Source organism: Mustelus asterias, chromosome 13 (genome assembly GCF_964213995.1).
Source record: "Mustelus asterias chromosome 13, sMusAst1.hap1.1, whole genome shotgun sequence".
NCBI classification, from domain to species: Eukaryota; Metazoa; Chordata; class Chondrichthyes; order Carcharhiniformes; family Triakidae; genus Mustelus; species Mustelus asterias.
The window spans coordinates 66,764,783-66,788,258 of NC_135813.1; the positions used below are offsets into that span (position 1 = coordinate 66,764,783).

The following is a 23,476-nucleotide window of genomic DNA, read 5'->3' on the forward strand; positions in this document are numbered from 1 at the left end:
CTCTCTCCTTTCCTCGTCTATGAATGCGATGCTTTGTTTGTATAGCGCACAAGAAACAATACTTTTTACTGTATACCAATACATGTGACAATAATAAATCAAATCAAATCAAAAACTTCACACTGACTGTTGCATGATACGTTACAAGCTTCTTCACTGTTTTGTACATGTTTGCAGTGCTTTTAATATCTTTGCTGCAGAAGGCTGTGGAGGCCAGGTGATTGAGTGTCTTTAAAGACAGAGATAGATAGGTTCTTGATTAACAAAGGGGATCAGGGGTTATGGGGAAAAGGCAGGAGAATGAGGGTGAGAAAAATATCAGCCGTGACTGAATGGCAGAGCAGACTCGATGGGCCGAGTGGCCTAATTCTTCTCCTATGTCTTATGGTCTTATATGGCAGCTAAGCAGCTCTATAAAGGGGGCCGACTGCTCACTTCAATTCTCAGAACAAGTACTTCACTTTGTGAAGTTGGGATACAGAAAATCTCGCTGCAAGGATTGGAGAAAATCAACCAGTTGAGAAAGAGCAGGTTTACGATTCTGTTGAAAGTAGCAGATTTCGAAGATCTTGACCCATTGTACTGGTGTATTTCCGAGGTTGATTTTCTTTCAATTCGAATCCTTGTCTGTCTCCATCACTCTCATTGACACTGCAGGCTAACAGATACATTTACCCGGTAAAGCTAAATTTTGTAGCAGTTACAGCACCTGTTAAGGATTCTTCCTAAGGTTAAGACCAAAAACTATGGCTGGAATTCTCTGGCTGTTCACAGCGGTGGGATTCTCTGACCGTGTGACCCTGCCGTGGGGGTGGCTTCAAAGGAATTTCCCCCTGACAGCAGTGGGACCAAAAGATCTCGCCACCAGCGAACAGCATGCTGCCTCCCGCCGCCACGGGGAGGCCAGAGAGACTCGTCCTATAACTGCACCTGTTTCCTTGGATGGTTAGTGATAGAATTTGTCTCTGTTGCTGTGCTACGGTTTTAGCCCGTGAATATTTTAGCTATTTGAATGTCTGACGCCCTCAAAACTATTGAATAGGAATCAGACAGCAAACGATCGCTGCTGGACCCAAAGCTCAAAGAAAAAGGTGGGAGTTGTTTTGACTGAGGGGCAAGAGTACAAAATGAGTGGAATGGGCCAGCTGCCAGTAATCTGACTCTCCTGATGTTCAATTCTGTTGAAATCAATTGGGATAAACGGCAGGAGAGATGCAGAATGGGCAATTATCCTGATTCTGTCTGTTTTACATTAATACCCAAGGTACACCTCCCACACTGAATCACAATTGCATCAACCCAGTTATCCTCCAAATATCCACACAGATCCATCTTTGGACCTATTGATGTTATCCAGTTTTATTGCCTCGGTGAGTGTATTTACCTTCTTTCTAAAGTGGCTCAATCTAAGCTGCCTGATCATTGTCCACTATCTGAGCTTGCGCTTCTGACACTTTGCACAAGTTGTGATTATTCAGGTTTGGAAGATTCCAAATCATTCTAATCTGTGCTGATTCAGTCGGGATGAGTGCATAAAACATGTTTGCCTCTTACCTGACTCCTGCGTTGTTTGAGTTTGATTTTAATGAGTAGAACCAGGCAGACGAGAGACACAACCACAAAGAAAGCCAGGAAGATCCCCATGTCAAAGTATTCTGTGGGCTGCTGGCGAGGCAGAAGGAAAGAAAAATGTTAATAGTTGCTGTTAACTACACGGATTATTGACTGAACTATAATCACGTAATCCTACATTGCAGAAAGAGGCCATTCGGCCCATCGAGTCTGCATCAACCATATTCCCACCCAGGCGCTATCCCCATAACTCCATGCATTTACCCTAGCTAGTCCCCCTGACACTAAGGGGCAATTTAGCGTGGCCAATCCACCTAACCCGCACCGCTTTGGACTGTGAGAGGAAACTGGAGCACCCGGAGGGAACGTGCAGTCTCCGCACAGACAGTGACCCAAGCTGGGATTCGAACCCAGGTCCCTGGGGCTGTGAGGCAGCAGTGCTAACCACTGTGCCACCATGCCGCCCCAAATAATGTTGTGAAAGTAAGAAGTTTCAGCCACAAGTAATTGTAATAACTGGTGACACAAAACGAATCGTGAACATTGTCCAAAAAGGCGTCTTCTCCCTAGCTATGCTGTGCTAATATGCTTTCTGTGGGATAGCTCTAACTCCCTCTGCAATGACGACAGGGAGCCCAGTAATGATCGACGCACAGACAATACAATACCAAAAAGCAAAATGTTGCAGATGTTGGAAATCTGAAATAAAAACAGAAAATACTGAAAATACTCAGCAGGTCTGGCAAGATCTTTGGAAAGAGAAACAACAGTTCAGGTCGATGATAGCTGTGGAATATGATCCCAAAGGAGCACTAAGAATCCAGAAATCCCTGATTTCATGCAGTAACAAAGAGAATATGACTTATTCAGTTGCCGTGAAAGTATTGTCCCTGATTATGAAGTTGAAAATTACCGCCCCCCCCCCAGTGTTCTTATCATTTCTCAGCAAATGTCCAGCCCATCACTTCTGCATTGGTTTCATTTAGTTTGAATACGAAAATGGCACAGTGGCACGACTGCCTCACAGCGCTAGGGACCTGGCTTCGATTCCCGGCTTAGGTGACAGTCTGTGTGGAGTTTGCACATTCTCCCCGTGTCTGCATGGGTTTCCTCCGGGTACTCCGGTTTCTTCCCTGAAAGACGTGCTGGTTACGTGAATTGGCCATGCTAAATTCTCCCTCAGTGTACCCGAACAGGTGCCGGAGTGTGGCAACCAGGGGATTTTCACGGTAACTTCACTGCAGTGTTAATTTAAGCCTACTTGCAACGCCAATAAATAAACTTAAAGATGCAGGATATCGAGATACGGCCATGTTCAGTTCCCTACTCAACGCAGGGACAGCGGAAATACATTTCAGATATGGTGCATCATTCACTGAGTCTTTGAGTGAATAGCTCCCAAAAATGATTTCTGATTGGGTCATTAGAGGGATTTCACCTTGCAACAGACAATAAAAATTTCAATGCTGAATGATGCTGGCTCAGTTAGTGAATGCATGGCCTAGTATGCCGTGCATTGACAGACCAGGAACGGTGCAAGTTTGACCTTTGGCCTGCACTGCTAATGCAGTCAGGGACATTATTAAGCAAAACAAAATCAGCAAAGGCTCCTGTGGCCCTTCAAAGGGGGGCGGTAACATCGTGGTAGCTTTACTGGGCTCGTATCCCAGAATCACAGATTAATCCTCTCTTCAAATCCCATTACAGCAGATGGGGGACTTTAAATCCAATTAATTCATTTTAAAAAAAATTCTAGACTTGTTAATAACGATGAAGAAATTATAAGATTGTTGCAAAAATCCGTAGGGTTCACTTCAGGAGAGGAAATCTGCCATCCTTATTTGGTCTGGCTTACATGTGACTCCAGACCCATTGCAATGTGGTTGAATCTTTACCCGTTGAAATGACCTAGCATATTGTATCAAACTGCTACAGAATTTAGACTGCAGCAGTTCGGGGCGGGGGTTGCCAGTACCCTCTCAAGGGCAACACTGAGGGATGGCCAATCTCCTGTGCTCCACACCCCATTCTTTTATCATTGGAAATCCTGGTCAAGGATCACTCTCATTGAGTGGACAATAGGCTGGAGACTGGGAGGTGATGCCACAACCCTCCACTCATAGAGTCACAGAGGTTTACAGCATGGAAACAGGCCCTTCGGCCCAACTTGTCCATGCCGCACTTTTTTTCCCCCAACAAGCTAGCGCCAATTGCCCGTGTTTGGCCCATATCCCTCTATACCCATCTTACCCATTTAACTGTCTAAATGCTTTTCAAAAGACAAAATTGGACCTGCATCTACTACTAGCTCTGGCAGCTCGTTCCAGACACTCATCACCCTCTGAGTGAAAAAATTGCCCTTCTGGACCCTTTTGTATCTCTCCCCTCTCACCCTAAACATATACCGTCTAGTTTTAGACTCCAGTACCTTGGGGCATGGAGTCTGTAAACTCTGATAAAAGGAAATTGGGTTGTTCTTTGAAAAAAGAGGAATGTTGATGGGGAACAAGCAGGGATCTGGGATCAGACTAGATCATAGAATTCCTACAGTGCCATTCGGCCCATCGAACCTGCACCAACAACAATCCCATCCCGATGTATTTACCCTGCTAATCCCCTAACACTAAGGGGCAATTTAGCATGGCCAATCAACCTAACCTGCACATCTTTGTACTGTGGGAGGAAACCGGAGCACCCATGGGGAACCCATGCAGACACAGGGAGAATGTGCAAACACCGCACAGGAAGAAGTCTCACAACACCAGGTTAAAGTTGAACAGGTTTATTTGGTAGCACGAGCTTTCGGAGTGTTGCCCCTTCATCGGGTGATGAATAACTCACCTGACGAAGGAGCAACGATCCGAAAGCTCGTGCTACCAAATAAACCTGTTGGACTTTAACCTGGTGTTGTGAGACTTCTTACTGTACCCACCCCAGTCCAACGCCGGCATCTCCACATCAAACACCATACAGACAGTGACCCGAGGCCGGAATCGAGCCTGGGTCCCTCACACTGCGAGGCAGCAGTGCTAACCACTGTACCACCGTGCTGCCCACACAGATGTGCACAGCATAGATGTCATAGGCTGAGTGACCTGTTTTTTTTCTGCTGCACTATATTAGGATGCGATGATAACATTCAAGTCAGCCTATTCAGTCGGGAGAAAAGCAACAAAGGAACTTTTCCTAGGGTGGGCCACTCAATGGAACAGGCATTGCATTGCAAGAATGCAACGTTGAAAGGATCAGTCACTCGTTGGACTTCAACCTCTTCAAACAAACAAAAAAAAATTCCAGTCTTGAAATATAAATAGAAAAGATAATCAATAAAGTAGATCTCAAACACCTTTGAAGAGTAAAAGTGGCCATATATTAAGGCAAGTATTTTTTTAAAAATCTGGCAAGACAAATTCGGCGACATTGAACTATTTAACAGAAGCAAATAATGGTGAGATGGCTTGGCTTAGAAACGCAGTGGCCAGCAGGTGGAGGCCTAGCCACACAGTGAAGCCTCAGCCAGAGTTATTCATTATATTGAGAAGCACATTTCAAAGGCATTCTCCTGTCATGAACTCATCTTTCATGTCAGCCCCTATGGATTTTAATTTCGCAGCAAGGTTTGGCAGGCAAAGTGTCAAATTAATTTTTCAGTTACACTTCTGTTTAGTTGGTTTCTGGAGGACTGGAGACATCATCGGTTGGGGAGTGGGGGGGGGGTGGCGGGGGGTACTTTTGCAGAAATTTAGGTCAAAGGCATGGGATACTTCAGCGATACCAGCGCAGCAAGTCATCTACCTTTTATTTTCTGAAAGTCTTTGTCAGCAGGCAGTGTTTTTCACCCTGGGTGGCTGGATGATAGGGGCGACGGATTTCATTCAAGTGACGGCAATCCTTATTCAGCACGGAACTTACAACTGTATTTTGCCTAATTTGTTAGATTGACTGTGTCTAACCAAAGGGGCGCCTCCTTCATGAATAACGCTACAGGCCTCTTCTCATTCACAGAAAGAGTAGGGATTGGACATGGGCTGTTTATGGCGTTTCGGTCTAACTATACGTTATGATATAATTTACACATTTGATTATGAGTGGAAAAATAACTGCACAATGTTTTTCATTAATTTTCTCTTTAATCCTCTCAAGAGAGTGCAAAAGGGATGTATTGATTTCCCCCCCAAAATCCCGAAACTAATCCCGCTAAACTCCAGGATATCAATATAATGCCACAGCCGACATTTCGCAGCCATAACGAGTCACATTCCACAGATGCCGTTCCCATGGTGGCAGCACCATGGGCCCATCAATAGCACATTTAATCATCTATGTGTGTATTTATCGTGATGATCTTCAGTACCCATTGTTAACTGGATGATCCATGAAGGGAGCTGGTCAACATTGATGGAAACTGGCTTTGCTGGAAGCTTATACCATGTCGCTTATAGCTTTGGGGCTGGACAGCGCACATTTCTTTCAATCCCACTTAGGTCTTGTTAATTTTTGCATCATTGTGAGGAGATTGGGGTGGTGGTGGTGGCATGCAGGGGTGTGGAGGGGATTGTGGGGGGGGGGGGGTGGGAGAGTATCCATGTTGGACGCCATTGTTTGGATGGCACAGTGGCATAGTGCACTGTAGCTTCACAGTGCCAGAGACCCGGGTTCAATTCCGGCCTTGGGTGACTCTCTGTGTGGAATTTGCATGTTCTCCCTGGGCGGGATTTTCCAGTCGTGTTTGCATAAAACTGAAAAATCTTGCCCGAGGTCAATGGACCGTTGCATGGTCTACACCCCCCTGCCTGCCATGATTCCTGTGTCGGGCAGAGCAGGAAAATTCCCCTGCCCATGTTTGCGTGGGTTTCCTCTGGGTGCTCCGGTTTTCTCCCACACTCTGAAAGATGTGCGGGATAAGTGGATTGGCCATGCTAAATTGCTCCCTTAGCGTCAGGGGGATTAGCAAGGTAAATACTTGGGGTTATAGGGATAGGGTGTGTTTGTTGGATCGATGGGCCGAATGGTCTCCTGTAGGGATTCTATTCTATGAAATCTTTGCAAAACCTTTGCTGAAATTATTACTCTTCAGTCACAGTGAAATAAATATGAGAACTCCATCTGTGGGCCAACTGTGGAGAGCCGGTGAATCACTATGTGCATCCTGTGTGGTCAATATTGGAGCAATTGCTTTTGAAAAGAAATGTTATTTTGTGTTCTCATTTCTGCAGCAATCTGCACCAACTCTGGTCTTAATTCTGATCTTGAATTACTTTGGAAAAGCATAATGCAAATAGGGCAGAGATGAAAGACCTATCAGAAAGGCCAAGTAGGCGCTAAAACAATAGAAGTCTATAGCTAGAGTCTAACAGAGATCAACAGCGACTAACAGAAGAGAAGAATAATAATAATCAGAGGCCAGGTATTTCCACACATTGCGCTGAGGAATTATTTAAAATTTGGCAACGTTTGCTCCTGGCTATTCACAGAATGGAGCCTTTCAATTTCTTGCTTGGGATGTGGGTAATGCTGAAAAGGCCACATTTATTGCCCATTCTAGAATGTCCCGAGAAGGCAGATGTGAGCATTCTCTTTGAACCACTGCCGCCCCTATGGTGCTGGCATCTTCCATAATGGTGCCCAATTGCGAACTGAGCCAGTCATGATGAAGGGATATATATCCAAGGCAGGATGGTGATGGGGAAGTTCCCACAACATTCTTGATGGTGGAAATCAAACAGTCTTACTGGACTTACTCTCACTGGATGTCACGGTGGCTAGCACTACTGCCTCACAGCTCCAGCGACCTGGGTTCAATTCCCAGCTTGGGTCACTGTCTGTGTGGGAGTTTGCACATTCTCCCCGTGTCTGCGTGGGTTTCCTCCGGGTGCTCCAGTTTTTTCCCACAGTCCGAAGATGTGTGGGTTAGGTTGATTGGCCACGCTAAATTGCCCCTTAGTGTCCCGGGATGTGTAGCTTAGATGGATTAGCGGGGTAAACGTGCGGAGTTGTGTGGATAGGGTCTGGGGTGGGATTGTGGTCAGTGCAAACTCAATGGGCCGAATGGCCTCCTTCTGCACTGTAGGGATTTTGTTTCTATGAATTCAGTTCATCTTCATCATCATACGTGTGGCAGACAGACATTTGACAATTGTTGAAGGCAAAATATCAATGCAAGTTGTTATTAAGCCACTACTGGAGGCAGTGTTGGTCATAGAATCCCAACAACGCAGAAAGACGATTCGGCCCATCGAGTCTGCACCGACTCTCCAACAGAGTATCTTACTCAGGCCCTATCTCCGTAACCTCGCTAATCTCCCTAACCCAGGTATCTTGGGACACTAAGAGACAATTGAGCATGGCCAATCTATCTAACCTGCACCACTTTGGAGTGTGGGAGGAAACCGGAGCACCTGGAGGAAACCCACGCAGACACGGGGAGAATGTGCAAACTCCACACAGACAGTCACCTGAGGTGGGAATTGAACCCGGGTCCCAGGCGCTGTGAGGCAGCAGTGCTAATCACTGTGCCACCATGCCATCCAAGGATTTGGGGCCTGATATGAAAGCTGTTAATTTAACAAATTATACGCTCAGTATGTGTTCCAGTTTCTTAAATGTTCTTCTGGCTGCACCTATCTAAACAAGTAGTGCATTTTCCATCACACTCCTGAATTGAGCCTTGTAAATGAGGTGGTGTACAATTCCACTGCTGCTAATGACCTACAGCGCCTCGAGGATGCCCAGTCTTGGGTAGCTTGATGTATCCTTTGTCTGCCATACTCAATAGGGTGGTAGTGTCACACTACATAATGGAGAATATGCTCATGGTGGGGAGACACATTTATCTTTACAAGGCCTATTCCTACCAATGCTATTGTGGACAGACATATTTTGACAGCTAAGTTGATGAAGAGGTGGTCAAGTGTTTTATTCCTTTTTTTGGGTCCCTCACCACCTGATGCAAGCCCAGTCCGGCAGCTGTGTTTTTCTTGACTCAACTAGCTTGGTTCTTAGCGTCACTGAGTACATTGTGTGTCCTCCAAGTAATGCTCGATAGAGGGAAATGCTGCTTCATCATTTGTGGATGCGCTGTGGGGTGGTTGAACAGTATGAATGGAGGACAAAGTTCATAGTTTGAAGTCGTTTAACTCAACCATGAGTCCAAAAGGTTGTAAAGTGCCTAATCAGAAAATTAGATGCTGTACCTCCATCTTGTGTTGGGCTTCACTGGGGCAGTGTAGCAGGCCAAGGACAGAAATGAGAGCAAGACGGTGAACTGAAAGAGCAACAGGAAGGCCGGAGTCATGCTTGTGGATTGAATGGAGGTGTCTCACAAAGCAGTGGAAGGTGGATATTCCATCGGGGGTGGGCGGTGGAGATGGGGATGATGGCAGGAAAGTGGATGTTGCGGCGGTGGGGGGATGGGGGTGTGTGATGGTGGGGAGGGGAATGGGAGGGTAGTGGTGGTGGGAGGGGCATGGGGGTGTGTGGTGGTGGGGGGTGTTGAAGAGGGTGGGGTGAGTGTTGGAGGGATTCCATCTTGAATTTCTTGTTTCAGAGCACCCTTTAAAAAAGGTGCCCCACTTTCTCCGTTTTTCCCAACCAGTGCACCATTCTATCCGTTTTTGAGGACATTCTGCCTCACAGTGCCAGGGACCCAGGTTCCATTCTGGCCTCGGGTGACTGTCTGTGTGGAATTTGTACATTCTCCCCATGTGGGTTTCCTCCGGGTGCTCCGGTTTCCTCCCACAGTCCAAAGATGTGTGGGTTAGGTGCAGTGGCCATGGTAAATGAGCGGGGTTACAGGGGTGGGTGGGCCTGTTCCTTCAGAGAGTTGGTGAAGACTCAATGTGCAAAGTGGCCTACCTCTGCGCTGTACGGATTCTATGGTTAATCTTTAATACTGTTATTACCGTATCCATTTTCTTGTATTTCATTACATCTTTGTCATTTGCTCTCTCCTGCCCTCTAACCTGACCCCGAACCTTCTATTTTGCCCCACCTGCCCCTCCTCCCTTTCTCGACAACACAAAACCCTGTCTCTTTCTACTTCTCTCCGGTTCTGAGAAGAGTCAGATTGGACTCAGAACGTTAACTCCATACCTCTCTCCACAGATGCTGCTTGACCTGTTGAGTTTATCCCGCGTTTTTCCGCTTTTATTTCTAACCTTAGTGAAAGTCGGCTTCTTGGCAGACCACTGAGCCCCCTCCCTCACAGTGAAGTGGGTGTTCATCAGGCCCATGTTTGATATATCTGGACACAGCAGCCTCAGTTGTATCGAAGCTGCTCCGTATCTGATCAACCACCTTGCTGCTTTCCTTATAGATGGTGCAGTAAGCCCACGTTATCAAAAACGCAAGAAAGGCCAAAGCTGTGTGGTGTCCAAAGTGTTTGTAGATAATTTAGAGATAAGAGAACTTCTGGTAATATGATTTTCAACTAATTGCCTTTCAGCTGGCTTGCAGAGCTTTACAAATACCAGCTGTCGATTAATCCGTGCCCAAGCCTCCGTAGGAATGTTAAATATGATATTATGCATAAGCGTTTGAAGCTCAATAGATCTCCTTTGAAGTTCACTTAAACTAAATGACGGTCCCTGGGTTCAATCTCTGCTCCGTGCTGAGTTAGCTGATCACTCTGTGGGGTTGCTACAGCCGGGTTCAGTATCCCTTTGGCTAAAGATGCTGGGTTCCTGCTGCTGATCATTATCTAGTGACCCTTGCAGGAGGTGGGCTTGTCTCCCAGTCGGGTGAGGGCAGGGTCAGGTTTGGATGTGACAAGTGTCCTCAGGTCGCCGGTGTAGCCAGGCATATGGTTTTCCCTTGTGGTGGCTGACATACCTCAGAATCCCGAGAGTACAGAGGAGGCCATTCGGCCCATTGAGTCTGCACCGATGCTCTGACGGGGTATCTTTCCCAGGCTCCTCTCCCCTGTCCTATCTCTGTAACCCCACAGATTTACCATAGTTAATCCCCCTAATCTACACATCTTTGGATGCCAAGGGGCAATTTAGCACAGCCAATCCACTTAACCAATGCATTTTGGACACTAAGGGGCAAGTTAACATGGCCAATCCACCTAACCTGCACATCTTTGGAGTGTGGGGAGGAAACCAGAGCACCTGGAGGAAACTCACGCAGAGATGGGGAGAATGTGCAAACTCCACACAGTCACCCAAGGGTGGAATCAAACTCAGGTCTCTGGCGCTATGAGGCAGCGGTGCTAACTACTGTGCTTATTCTTATATAGCACCTCTTCAAACCTTTGGACATCCCAAATTGCTTTGCAGCTAATAAAGTATTTCTGAAGTGTTGTTCGCTGCTGTGATGCCCCAGCAGTTAGATAGCTCACCAAGACTCACGTTTCTGTCACTATACACCTGGCCCATAACATTCCCCAGCTCTCCAACCATACTAGGACAACATGCCTACATAAGTGCTAGCAGCCACAAGAAAGGAAGAACATAGAACATAGAAACATAGAAACCCTACAGTACAGAAAGAGGCCACTCGGCCCATCGAGTCTGCACCAACCACAAACCCACCCAGGCCCGACCCCCATATCCCTACATATTTACCCACGAATCCCTCTAACCTACGCATCTCAGGACACAAAGGGCAATTTTTAGCATGGCCAATCAACCTAACCCGCACATCTTTGGACTGTGGGAGGAAACCGGAGCACCCGGAGGAAACCCACGCAGACACGAGGAGAATGTGCAAACTCCACACAGACAGTGACCCAAGCCGGGAATCGAACCCAGGTCCCAGGAGCTGTGAAGCAGCAGTGCTAACCACTGTGCTACTGTGCCGCAAGAAAGACTTGCATTGATATAATCCCCCTAACCGACATATCTTGCAACACTAAGGGGCAACTTAGCAATGCTAATCCACCAAACATACACATCTTTGGACACTAAGGGGAAATTTAGCATGTGTCAGAGGGTGGGGGGAGCGCTGTGTGTGGGGCTAGGTCAGGTTTGAAAGGATAAAAGCAAATTACTGTGGATGCTGGAACTTGAAACCAAAAGAGAAAATGCTGGCAAATCTCAGCAGGTCTGGCAGCATCTGTAAGGAGAGAAAAGAGCTGACGTTTTGAGTCCAGATGACTCTTTGTCAAGTAGATGACCCTTTGTCAAATAGCTTTGACAAAGAGTCATCTGGACTCGAAACGTCAGCTCTTTTCTCTCCTTACAGATGCTGCCAGACCTGCTGAGATTTTCCAGCATTTTCTCTTTTGGTTTGAAAGATTACTGTTTCGTATTCTGTCAGGAATATTGTAGCGAAGTTATCAGGAGCCTGTATTTTCACTCGAGGTGTAGGTCGGGCTTTATGGTGTATTTTGTACAGGCAAACAATTTTCATTTGTGTACTGTCTTTGACGCAGTGAACTGCCCCAAGGCACTTCACAGGAACAAAGGTGCAGCTAGAAACATTGCATAAAACAATGGATTCTTTGTGAATTTGGGAGGGTGGCAAAGTACAGAGAAAAAACACTGGGTGCCAATGAGATGGTCGCAGACGTTCCACGCCCAATACATATTCCAGCAGACACAAAAACAAAATACTCAGGAGGCTGGAAATCTACAAGTATAAAAATGCTTAACAGGTCAGCCCGCCTCCGTGGAAAGAAAAACAGAGCGAAGGTTGCAGGGCGAGGGCCTTTCATTGGAACTGGAGAAAATTGAGAGAGAGGTGACAGGTTTCAAACAGTACAGAAGCTGGAGAAGGGAGGTGAGGTGGGGCGACGAGGGTGGGGGAGGATGTGGGTGGAAGAAGGGGAAAGAACAGAAGGCAAGATCTGCAATAGGATAGAGGGCGAGAGAGATTCCAGCAGCCCTGACCCAGACAGTGATGACTAACAAAGAGAGTTTGAAGCGACAACACTTTTGTGGAGTACATCCTACTGGTGGGCGGTTCTAAGAAGTTTGAAAACTTGCAATAACTAAGGGCCTTTCTAGGTTGATCCAGAATTGTTGATATGTGGCTTTCCCTGATAGTGAGCTTTTGTGCAGTTCCAGTTCTACTCTCAACAGACATCGCAGCAACCAGTCTGTGCAATAGCTGCGTGGAACTTGGAATTTTTTTTTAATCGTTCATGAGATGGGGCATCACTGGCTGGGCCAGCATTTATTGCCCATCCCTGAGAGCGTCTTTCAGAGTCAACCATGTTGCTGTAGCTCTGGAGTCTCATGTCAGCCCAGACCAGGTAAGGACGGCAGATTTCCTTCCCTAAAGGACATTAGTGAACCAGATGGGTTTTTCCAATAATTGACAATGGTTTCACTGTTGCCAGCAAGAAGGGGGAATTTGGCGCTCAGCCAAATCTCCATTCACTGCAGCAGGGCTGGAGAATCCCAGCCACGGGTGAGGTCGGAGAATCCGGCCCATCTGTCTCAATTCCAGTCTCCACACCGCACAGTGGGACTTTTCCTATTCCCACAGCAGGCATCTTTGTGCTCCCTTTGGGGGAACTTGCCGATTACTCGTTGAATTGTGGCCATCTTTCTCAGCAGGTGAATGCCCAGTTTGGAGTTGGGTTCAAACCTTTCCAAATTGTCTTAGCTGCCTGTACAGTGATCAGAAAGAGGGAGACTTTGAGCTGGGTTCAAAACCAGATCTCAAAATGGAAAGGACGGTGTCCTCATCTACCGTAACAGAGTGGGAAGCATCGGTCACCAATTCCTTTGGCTGGCAGCATTTGAACTCCATTTTCTTGAATTTGAAGGTCATGACCTATAGCCTTGCACGAGTCTTGGAAGAATGATAGGATACTGCACCTTTTTGGAATGCATTAAGTAGTTTAGACAGAGCTGCAAACTAATAAGCATTTAAAGTTTATTTATTAGTGTCACAAGTAGGTGTACGTTAACACTGCAATTAAGTTACTGTGAAAATCCCCTTGTCGCCACACTCCGGCGCCTGTTCAGGTACACTGAGGGAGAATTTAGGATGGCCAATGCACCTAACCATCACGTCTTTCGGACTGAGGGGGGGGAGCACCTGGAGCAAACCCACGCAGACACGGGGAGAATGTGCAGACTCCACACAGGCCCAAGTTGGGAATTGAACCCAGATCCCTGGCGGTGTGAGGCAGCAGTGCTAACCACTGTGCCACCGTGCCGTTTGTCAATGTAGACTGGATCAACCACGTACATTACAGCAACTGGGATTCACCATTTAGAGATCTCAGGAGAGAGTCTAAATCTAGATATTTTACTGCTACAGTTGATTAAACAATTTGAAGTCATGTACATTCATTACATTTTGATATTTAAACCCCCCCCCCAACATTTATTCTTTTAAAGTTGTGACGAGAGAGAGAGTCCTGCCTGCAGCCCACAGCCACTTGGCGGTTCAATGCCACTACCCTATGAAAATATTCTTTTGATCTTTAATTCTACTGATCCATCAAGTCCGGCAATCAAGCCTGTGGCAAAATAGCACAGAGGCAAGACTTGGGCCTTCGCCGCAGACAAAGAAATGAAACCAGTCACAAATGTTTTCAAACCTCCCATTTTCCATTCGGGTGGGGGGGGGGGGGGGGGGGGGGGGGGGTGGTGAGGAAGAAAAGGATGAAATGGCCCCTTCTGTGGAAGGAATGAAAAACACCTCCCAGATTTTAAAAAAAGGCATAAAACAGAGTAATCCAAACCAAACACATCTTTTTTTTTTAAAAGAAAGAATGGAGCCAAAGGGGCAGCACTGAGAAAAACGAGAAAGCTGTTCCGACACAGCTATCGGCAAAATGTTGTAATCACAAAAGGCATGAAATTAAATCCGCGTAAAAGTATTCTTACAAAAGAAATGAGCTATAAATAATTCACAATAGGAACTGGTAAGATTAATGAGCTGCCATTTCTCATAAGCTGAGAGTGTTTGCTGAATATCGAGGGACCTTATTTTCTTACCACATCTATTCAATGTGCCCTGGAAGGCCCCAACAGGAAGAAGGATCACGATGCCGAAACGCTCACAGTGAACCACATTTCTGTCCTATATCTTACCTTCCACTGCTCCTTTGCAGGTTACTGCGCATCTTTCTCCTGACTGAGTGACACGCACCAGGGACCCGGGTTCGATTCCCGGTTTGGGTCGCTGTCTGTGCGGAGTCTTCACGTTCTCCTCGTGTCTGTGTGGGTTTCCTCCGGGTGTTCCGGTTTCCTCCCACAGTCCGAAAAACGTGCTGGTTAGGTGCATTGGCCGTGCTAAATTCTCCCTCAGTGTACCCGAACAGGTGCTGGAGTGTGGTGACGAGGGGATTTTCAAAGTAACTTCATTGCAGTGTTAAGGTAAGCCTACTTGTGACACCAATAAATAAACTTAAATTTGACCTTGACTCTATGCTTCGATCTATAGCTTAAAAAAATGTCCACCTTCTGTGATGCAATTCGAGCCCCATGTATTTCATTAGAAAAGGAACTATGGGACCCGCAAGATAGCAAAAAACAAGTCGAAAGGATTGCTGGTGAACTTTGTCAACCATGGTTTCTGGGTATTCCTGATGAATTTGTTTGGGGTGTTTTTGCACCAATAGTCACTGATTCATTCATTCATTCAATGAACCAGCAAAATACTGGAAATCTTCCTGATAGCTTTATAATGTCGCCCAATCTGCAGTGACCGCAGGAAACCCTTGTTCTCAGGAGGTGTTAAGAAACTAAAGTTTATTTATTAGTGTCACAAGTAGGCTTACATTAACACTGCAATGAAGTTACTGTGAAAATCCCTTCGTCACCATACTCCGGCACCTGTTTGGGTACACTGAGGGAGAATTTAGTATGACCAGTGCACCCAACCAGCACGTCTTTTTGGACCTTTTAGTTCCCGACTATCTAAAGTGCACACTGATTGAGACAACGAAAACTAAAAAATTCTGATACTTAATGGTGCCTCGGTCAGAGGGGGAAATCATTTTCATCGGCACCGTGCACCTGCAGGACTCCTCACTCACATTCAGGCAAAAGTGAGAGCATTGAACAGGAAAACAATGATGGAAATTCCGGCCCTTACCCGTGGTGGGCGATGTTGGATTCGCGCTCGTGCCACTTTCTGCTTGTTCACGATGTTCATCAATCTCACCGCGTCAATGCCTTTCACATAAACCACAGGCCGTTTCAGTGGGTCTTCTGAGCCTTGGTTCAACTGCAGGACAGAAGAAAGTGATGTCAGCATGGTTAGCAGAGAGTTATGTGCCATTTACAGCACTGACCATTCACTCCAACAGATTGCTGCCCAGTGTTAATGCTCCACATCTCATCCTCCTTCAGCCAACCCCCTGTCAGCATAGCCTTCTATCCCCTTTCGAATAAAACAAACAAAATATTGCCGATGCTGGAAAGCTGGAATAAAAATAGAAAATGCCGGAAATTCTCAGCATGTCTGGCAGCACCTGTGGAGGGAGAAACAGTTAACGGGGGGGATTGTGAGTCCACATCAGCTGTCAGCGTAAACGGCGACATAGGCCCAAGATTCCACCAGAGTCAAAAAACAAGCGTCTTGCTGGTGAGATCTTGTTTTCTGATTTCCCATGTCCCTCGTTGATGATGTGGCAAAGGTTCCTGTCTAGAGGTGCGCGAACCTCATTTCAATAAATTTTAATGTAATTATAGGGTTTCCCCGCAATGTGTTCTCACCTCACTGTTGGCGAGGTTTACAACAGCTTTTTAAAAACTTGAAGCAGTCAAGGGGACCCACTAGGGGAGCAAAGTACAGCCCCCAGGGGGAGAGGGACAATATACCCCCTGGCCAACCAGGCACTGTCCATTTAATTTTATGCACCCACTCCCACCTCAGAACACGCCTGGGGAGGGGAATAAAATTCTGCCCTTGGAATCGATGAAGAAACCAGGGCATGGGTTAGTAAGGACGAGATGGGAGTCATGAGTTGGGGGGGGGGGGGGTGCGGGGGGGTGTGTGAGATGCAAGGACATGGATGGAGCGTCCCAATGGGCACACCCTTTTCCAACGCCAGCTCTCTCTTTCAGGCACTAAGGCCTTTGAAAGACTGAGAGATGACTGACAAACCTGACAGGATTTGCTGGGTGCCCTTCAGGAGGCATGGGAGACCCACCAGAGTTCAGGAAAGTTCCTGAGCTACCACCAAATCCTGGCACAGTCGGGGATACTGACCTTTAAGTGGCTACTTAACCAGCGAGTGGGCCTATTCTTGCCGCTGACTCAATGGGGGTCAGTTTCCTGATGGCAGGAAGGAGATGTGCGGCCTCCCCTGAGATTTTGTGGGCCTGTCTGCCACCTAACCTGTTCTGGTGGCTCCATTCAATCCAGCCCATTGCGTGCCATGGGTTAGAGGAGATCAAAGTGCCCGAAAACTGTCTAAACAGTTGGAAATGACAGCGTGGAGGCAAAACTGCATTGAGAGGGGGAAGCGTGTTGAAGTAGTTCCTGTATCAACCAGTTACAAACGTCATATGGTCGCATGAAGAGCCTAAAGACCCTTTGAGAAACTCAAGCCTTTGGATTACTCATTAGAGCTCAGGATGATGTGTTTTTATGAAATTCTTCTTTCTGCTATTTTGATGGAGACATTTGGAAATAAATGTTTGAATATCTCTACTAAAATAATAGAGTAGAATTTCAGAATCACATTCACACTCTTTCATTACTATCCCATGGAGTCATTCAGGGGCCTAGAATTTCAGGATGCAGTTACACCACAACGGTCAAGCCAATGTTACTTATATTGGAAAACCTGCATGGCGTCACAGACAATTCCTTGGATTGAGGAGTGATATTATCTTACAGGATGTGTTCAGTTTGAAACACCACTCACATCAAACTAGAAGCTGAGATAATATTGGCAGCACTTGTGCTGACTACTGCCCAATAGCCTTGACTATAGATCTATGATCTGTGACAGCAAGTACCTCCGGCTGGAATTTCCTGGTCGTTCTGCCGGCAAGAACTTGCATTCTGGCGACAGCAACCCTCCACTGAGGGCTTCCCGGCGGCAGGGGTTGCATACAATGGAAACCCGTTGACAACGGCGGGACCAGGAGATGCCGCTGCAAGCCAATGGTGGGCCAACTCTGCTGTCACGAAACACACTGTGGAGGTGAGTGGAAAACCCCGCCTCATGTAAATAAAGTTGCCAACTCATGTTCCTAGAGATTTCATCACATGACCTCCAACGGACCCATATCATTGGTCAACACTTGCAGAGCACCAATTGGAAAGGGAATAAACTCGTTATCCGATTGGATGATTCTCGACTGTCAGTCAAACAGCTTTTTATCCCATGTCCCATTTAAAAAAAAATTATGAGGGGAACATTTTTTGTTTGGAATACAATTTTCTTTTTATTGCCCCTGCGATTCTTCTCCAAGGCTGCTTGCTACAAATTGGAAATTCATTTTTTTATTCCTGAAGACCTCAGAACAGCTCTAAGAGCACCTCAAGTTCTAGAAGTGTGCTCCACATTACTCCTATATTGAAGAAGATTAAAAACATTGAAGGCTACCAAGTTAGTGATGTAATTCTAGGCAATGTCAGGGAGCATTTTGAATTTCTATATTAAGAGTGGCGTGTTCTGGTTAATGTTAAGCACTTTCCAAATTCACAACTGTGAGACTTCACACTTAATAAGAATATTGACAACTGGGTTTTTACAGACCAATCAAATTGCTACGCCTGCAAAGATTACGTTAAAGGTCACTGCCTGACATTCAATTGCCCCCAGCCTGTCGTTCCCCACCCAGGTCACAAAGAAACCAAACCCAGGAGGCAGTGGCCTCGTGGCATTATCCCTTGATTATTAATCCAGAAACTCAGCTAACGTTTTGGAGACCCAGGTTCAAATCCCGCCACGGCAGATGGTGGAATTTGAATTCAATAAAAATATCTGGAATTAAGAATCTACTGATGACCATGAAACCATTGTCAATTGTCGGAAAAACCCATCTGGTTCACTAATGCCCTTTCGTGGAGGAAATCTGCTGTCCTTACCTGGTCTGGCCTACATGTGACTCCAGAGCCACAGCATTGTGGTTGACTCTCAACTGCTCTCCAAGTGCAACCAGGGATGGGCAATAAATGCTGGCCCAGCCAATGATGCCCATGCTCCATGTATGAACTTAAAAATCTACCTAACTGCCCATCCATCTGCACCGACACTCCCCCCATCTCTGACTCTTCCGGCTCACACTGGCAACTCTTTGGCCTCTCCCCTTCTCTTCAATTCAACTAATCCCTCTTCACCCTGAGCCTGGGGAGTTTTAAGGTGTATAAGCCAATGCATAAGGAGCAGACAAGTTTGCCCAATTTGAGGAATCAGATTGGCCTTTCGACCATAAGACTATAAAACATAGGAGCAGAATTAGGCCACTCGGCCCATTGAGTCTGCTCCGCCATTCAACCATGGCTGATATTTTTCTCATCCCCATTCTCCTGCCTTTTCCCCATAACCCCTGATCCCCTTATTAATCAAGAATCTATCTATCTCTGTCTTAAAGACAGTCAGTGACCTGGCCTTTAACATTTTAAATCATTCCCTTTTACAAGCACGAAACCAGTTTCACAAAGAAAGGCTAAATCTTTCAACTCCTGTGCAGACTGACTTTAATTTCAGCAATTGTCATTCTTTGGTGACCAGGTATATGTTAGCACAGTAACAAAAACCAATGAGCCTTATCTATCGCTTCCTCTTCCTCGCAACTGAGGGCGCTTTTCCCATCCGTAACATCAAAGAGGATGGAGTTAATGACAGTCCTTGGGCCTAGCTATAAATCTTGTATTAATTTTCAACTGCTGATTGTAATTTAGCCCTGAGACTCTTGACTAGTTCAAACTGTTCCCTTCAACGTTTACCATTCCTGCCCAGGCAGCAATACCAGTGTTTACCTGGAGGGGTGGAGGGCTTTTCAATGCTGGATCTTACAAAGAAGCCAAACAAATGCACAGAGGAATGTGCAGACTCCAGGCTTTGTTGCAGCCCTGTACATTCCAGGATCGAAATCGAGGGGGTCTGAGAGACGGGAAGAGTGTTTCTTTAGTGATTGGCCGCCTAGACAGCGCGAGCCTCTTTTCAATGCTGCACATTCCTAGTTAATATCTTTAAGAAACACAAGAAAGGGAAACCTTTGCAAGTGAAATAGATACTTTCTCTCTGGGGTGCTCCGCTTCATGTAAAAGCCAGTCAGCAGCCTTCAAATGTGAAGTTCTTCTGATGGCTAAAAACGGGGACCGAGGAAAACCCCTGACCTCGATCCCTGTTCAGTGCCGTGTGATGGAGATAGGAAAAATTAGTCAGGGAAATTAGTCCTTATTTCCCAGCTCTTTCTCGCTGTCCAGTAGGCCTTGCTGGACACTGCTCCACACGTGGAAGTCGGGCAAGGACCGTGGCAGGGACGTCACCTCAAATGCTCAGACTGGGTGCCACGTCGCTCAGGCTTAAAGATGCTTCAGTCAGAAGCGGGAAATATTGGCCCAGGTTCTGGTCGAAAACCTAAACTTGAAAGTCACCCTTCATTCCCATGGTTTAATCTTATAAATAACATGGAATTATCTGTACAGTTTGTTCTGCTTTTTCCTGAGGGATGCATGATACTTAGCTACAAGATTACGCTAACCAATTTACACCAATCATGATGTTTGGTCAGTTCCTCCTTTAACCTATAGCAGTAGGATTTACATTTTCCACTGCTCTTAAGCCCTGCTTGTGTGACTTTTTGAGAATGCAGTTTTGTTTGAGTCTCCAATGAACGCAGAGACAGACAATCATGTTCCTGCTTATCCACTGAGAGGAACTCATTGTCCAAAGGTGGATCCATTCCGCAGCACCGCAAACTCCCCCATGAGTGCAGCAAGAAGGCAGGTCCTGAATCCACCCCGGCCAGAACAGAAAACGAACGCCAGGCTGGCATCGATCTGATTCACATCGACTGTCCATCCAACTGAGTTCCCCACCCCCCCCACCCCGAATTTTCAAGGATAGTCACTGGTCTTTAAAAATTATACAACTGTGGGACGGGCTTAAAGCATCAATCTTATCTCAGAATGAAGACCATAAGATATAGGAGCAGAATTAGGCCACTTGGCCCATTGAGTCTGCTCCGCCATTCAATCATGGCTGATATTTTTCTCATCCTCATTCTCCTGCCTTTTCCCTATAACCCCTGATCCCCTTATTAATCAATAACCTATCTATCTCTGTCTTAAAGACACTCAATGTCCTGGCCTCCTCAGCCTTCTGTGACAAAGAGTTCCACAGATTCACCACTCTCTGGTTGAAGGAATTCCTCCTCATCTCTGTTTTAAAGGATCGTCCCTTTAGCCTGAGGTTGTGCCCTCTGGTTCTATTTTTTCCTACTAGTGGAAACATCCTCTCCACACCCACGCTATCCAGGCCTCGCAGTATCCTGTAAGCTTCACAATAAGGCAGTTGAAGAAGGCAGTTCTGAACTTGCCCAGTTTTGCTCTTGCAATTAGAATCATAGAGTCCCTACAGTGCAGAAAGAGGCCATTCAGCCCATTGAGCCTGCACGGACAACAATCCCACCCAGGCCCTATCCCCATAATCCCACATATTTAATCAAATCAGGAAATGGAGTTAAGATACAGAATAGCCATGAGCTAACTGAATGCCAGAACAGACGAAAGCGTCTAAAGGGTCTATTGTTGTTCCTAAGCCATGCAAATCAAGAAAGTCTCCAAATTGAACCCTAGTCTTTATTGAGTTGAGTTCTCTAAGCCAGGTTGGCGGTAGGAATTGATATATTGGAGGTTCCTTGGGGAGGAGGAATGTAATATACTCCGTTCCTCTACGATCACCTCCTCCAAGTGAGATTCACAATGCCACACTTGAAATCCAACATGACTCACGGCAATGAGGGGTTGGGGGCAATGGGGAAAGGTTGGCACGGTAATGTCAAATGTTGTGCAAAGGGCAAAAGCTTAGAACAGGAACCTCCAGAATAAAAAGGCAGGAAGAAAAATAATTTAAAGCGCGCCTTTACTGCTTTGGGTAAGGAGTGCTCTGGTTGGTATACGTAGTGATGCAATAAAGGTGAACAGTGAAAGATTGTTTCCAGCGTTGACAACGGAATATAACGTCAAGATGATCACTAAACAAGATTGTCTTTTCCCTCCCACAAGGGAATATTTCAACATGGAATTATTTACTATGAGCGACTATTGAGACAAAGAATATAAAATAATCCAAAAGATAACTGGAGAAATATAGGCTGGAGTTCTCCGTCCGTTCAAGCCCCATTGCCGCTGCCACCGAGGATGGAGGATTTGGCCCTCAGCCAAATCTCCGGTCAATGCAGTGGGACAGGAGCTGCCGGCGTGGTCGTAGAATCTAGCCCATGTGAAAAGACGGTGTATAAAGGATAGGGGGAACAGGATTAGAGAAGACCAGTAGAGTCGACCCAACAGGGCTGCCACATTCCACTGATTTCCATCTATGTAGTTTTTTTCCTACCGGTGTGACTGAAGTGATTCACACATAAAGAAAGGGCAAGTGAAGTGAGGTGCGTGTGATTGTTCACAACATTGACTGTGAGAGCCGTTCGCCAATCAAAGCATAAATAGTTTTTTTGTCTTTACCATTTGAAGTAGATGACAGTTCTAATAATATATGATGGTTTAGTATTCTCTATAACTCTATGAAATATTCGGCGTGTATTAAGTGCATTTAATCTTATTCAGTGAGTCACAGTTAGTGAACAAGACTGATTTCAATCTTGCTGCCCACTGTGATGAAGGAGGCAGCCCACTCACCAGCCTAGATTGCCCATTACTGGAATGGGCAGTATCATAACTAGCAGTGGTTATGTACCAAATGGACCCTTTTCTGCACTATCATCATAGAATCATAGAGACCCTACAGTACAGAAAGAGGCCATTTGGCCCCATCAAGTCCGCACCGACCACAATCCCACCCAGGCCCTATTACCGTAACCCTCATTTACACTGCTAATCCCCCTGACACTAGGGTCAATTTAGCATGGCCAATCCACCTTTGGACTGAGAGAGAACCCGGAGGAAACCCACGCAGGCACGGGGAGAATGTGCAAACTCCACACAGAGTGACCCGAGGCTGGAATTGAACCCAGGTACCTGGCGCTGTGAGGCAGCTGTGCTAACCACTGCACCACCGTGCCACCCGTCATGTAAAAAGTTTAAAGTTTATTTATTAGTCACAAGTAAGGCTTACATTAACACGATGATGACGTTACTGTGAAGTTCCCCTAGTCGCCACAGTCCGGCGTCTGTTCGGGTCAATGCACCTAACCAGCACATCTTTCACTGTGGGAGGAAACTGGAGCACCCGGAGGAAACCCACGCAGGCACGGGGAGAACATGCAGACTCCAAATCGAATCGCAAAAACTCAGTCTGCAGGTGCAGCAGGTGATCAAGAAGGCGAATGGAATGTTGGCCTTTATCGCGAGGGGGATAGAATATAAAAGCAGGGAGGTCTTGCTGCAACTGTACAAGGCACTGGTGAGGCCGCAACTGGAGTACTGTGTGCAGTTTTGGTCCCCTTATTTGCGAAAGGATATATTGGCCTTGGAGGGAGTGCAGAGAAGGTTCACCAGGTTGATACCGGAGATGAGGGGTGTAGCTTATGAGGCGAGATTAAACAGATTGGGTCTGTACTCGTTGGAGTTTAGAAGGATGAGGGGTGATCTTATAGAGACATATAAGATAATGAAGGGGCTGGATAGGGTAGAGGTGGAGAGATTCTTTCCACTTAGAAGGGAAACCAGAACTAGAGGGCACAGCCTCAAAATAAGGGGGGGCCGGTTCAGAACAGAGTTGAGGTGGAACTTCTTCTCTCAGAGGGTGGTGAATCTCTGGAATTCTCTGCCCATTGAAGTGGTGGAGGCTTCCTCGTTGAATATGTTTAAATCACGGGTAGATAGTTTTCTGATCGATAAGGGAATTAGGGGA

At 46.3% G+C, this 23,476-nt stretch overlaps 1 protein-coding gene across 2 annotated transcripts in view; it reads right to left on the reverse strand.

Annotated features, from left to right (window-relative positions):
- Positions 1 to 23,476, reverse strand: part of znrf3 (zinc and ring finger 3) — a 254,449-nt gene that overhangs the window by 25,010 nt on the left and 205,963 nt on the right. The window contains exons 4-5 of one of the 2 annotated variants that reach the window (XM_078227654.1): positions 15,574 to 15,705; positions 1,555 to 1,662 (exon numbers count right to left, since the gene is read on the reverse strand). In XM_078227654.1, coding sequence (XP_078083780.1) covers positions 1,555 to 1,662; positions 15,574 to 15,705 — 240 coding nt within the window. Of the gene's footprint in view, positions 1 to 1,554; positions 1,666 to 15,573; positions 15,706 to 23,476 lie in introns of both variants that reach the window. The other variant, XM_078227652.1, reaches the window with a different exon arrangement.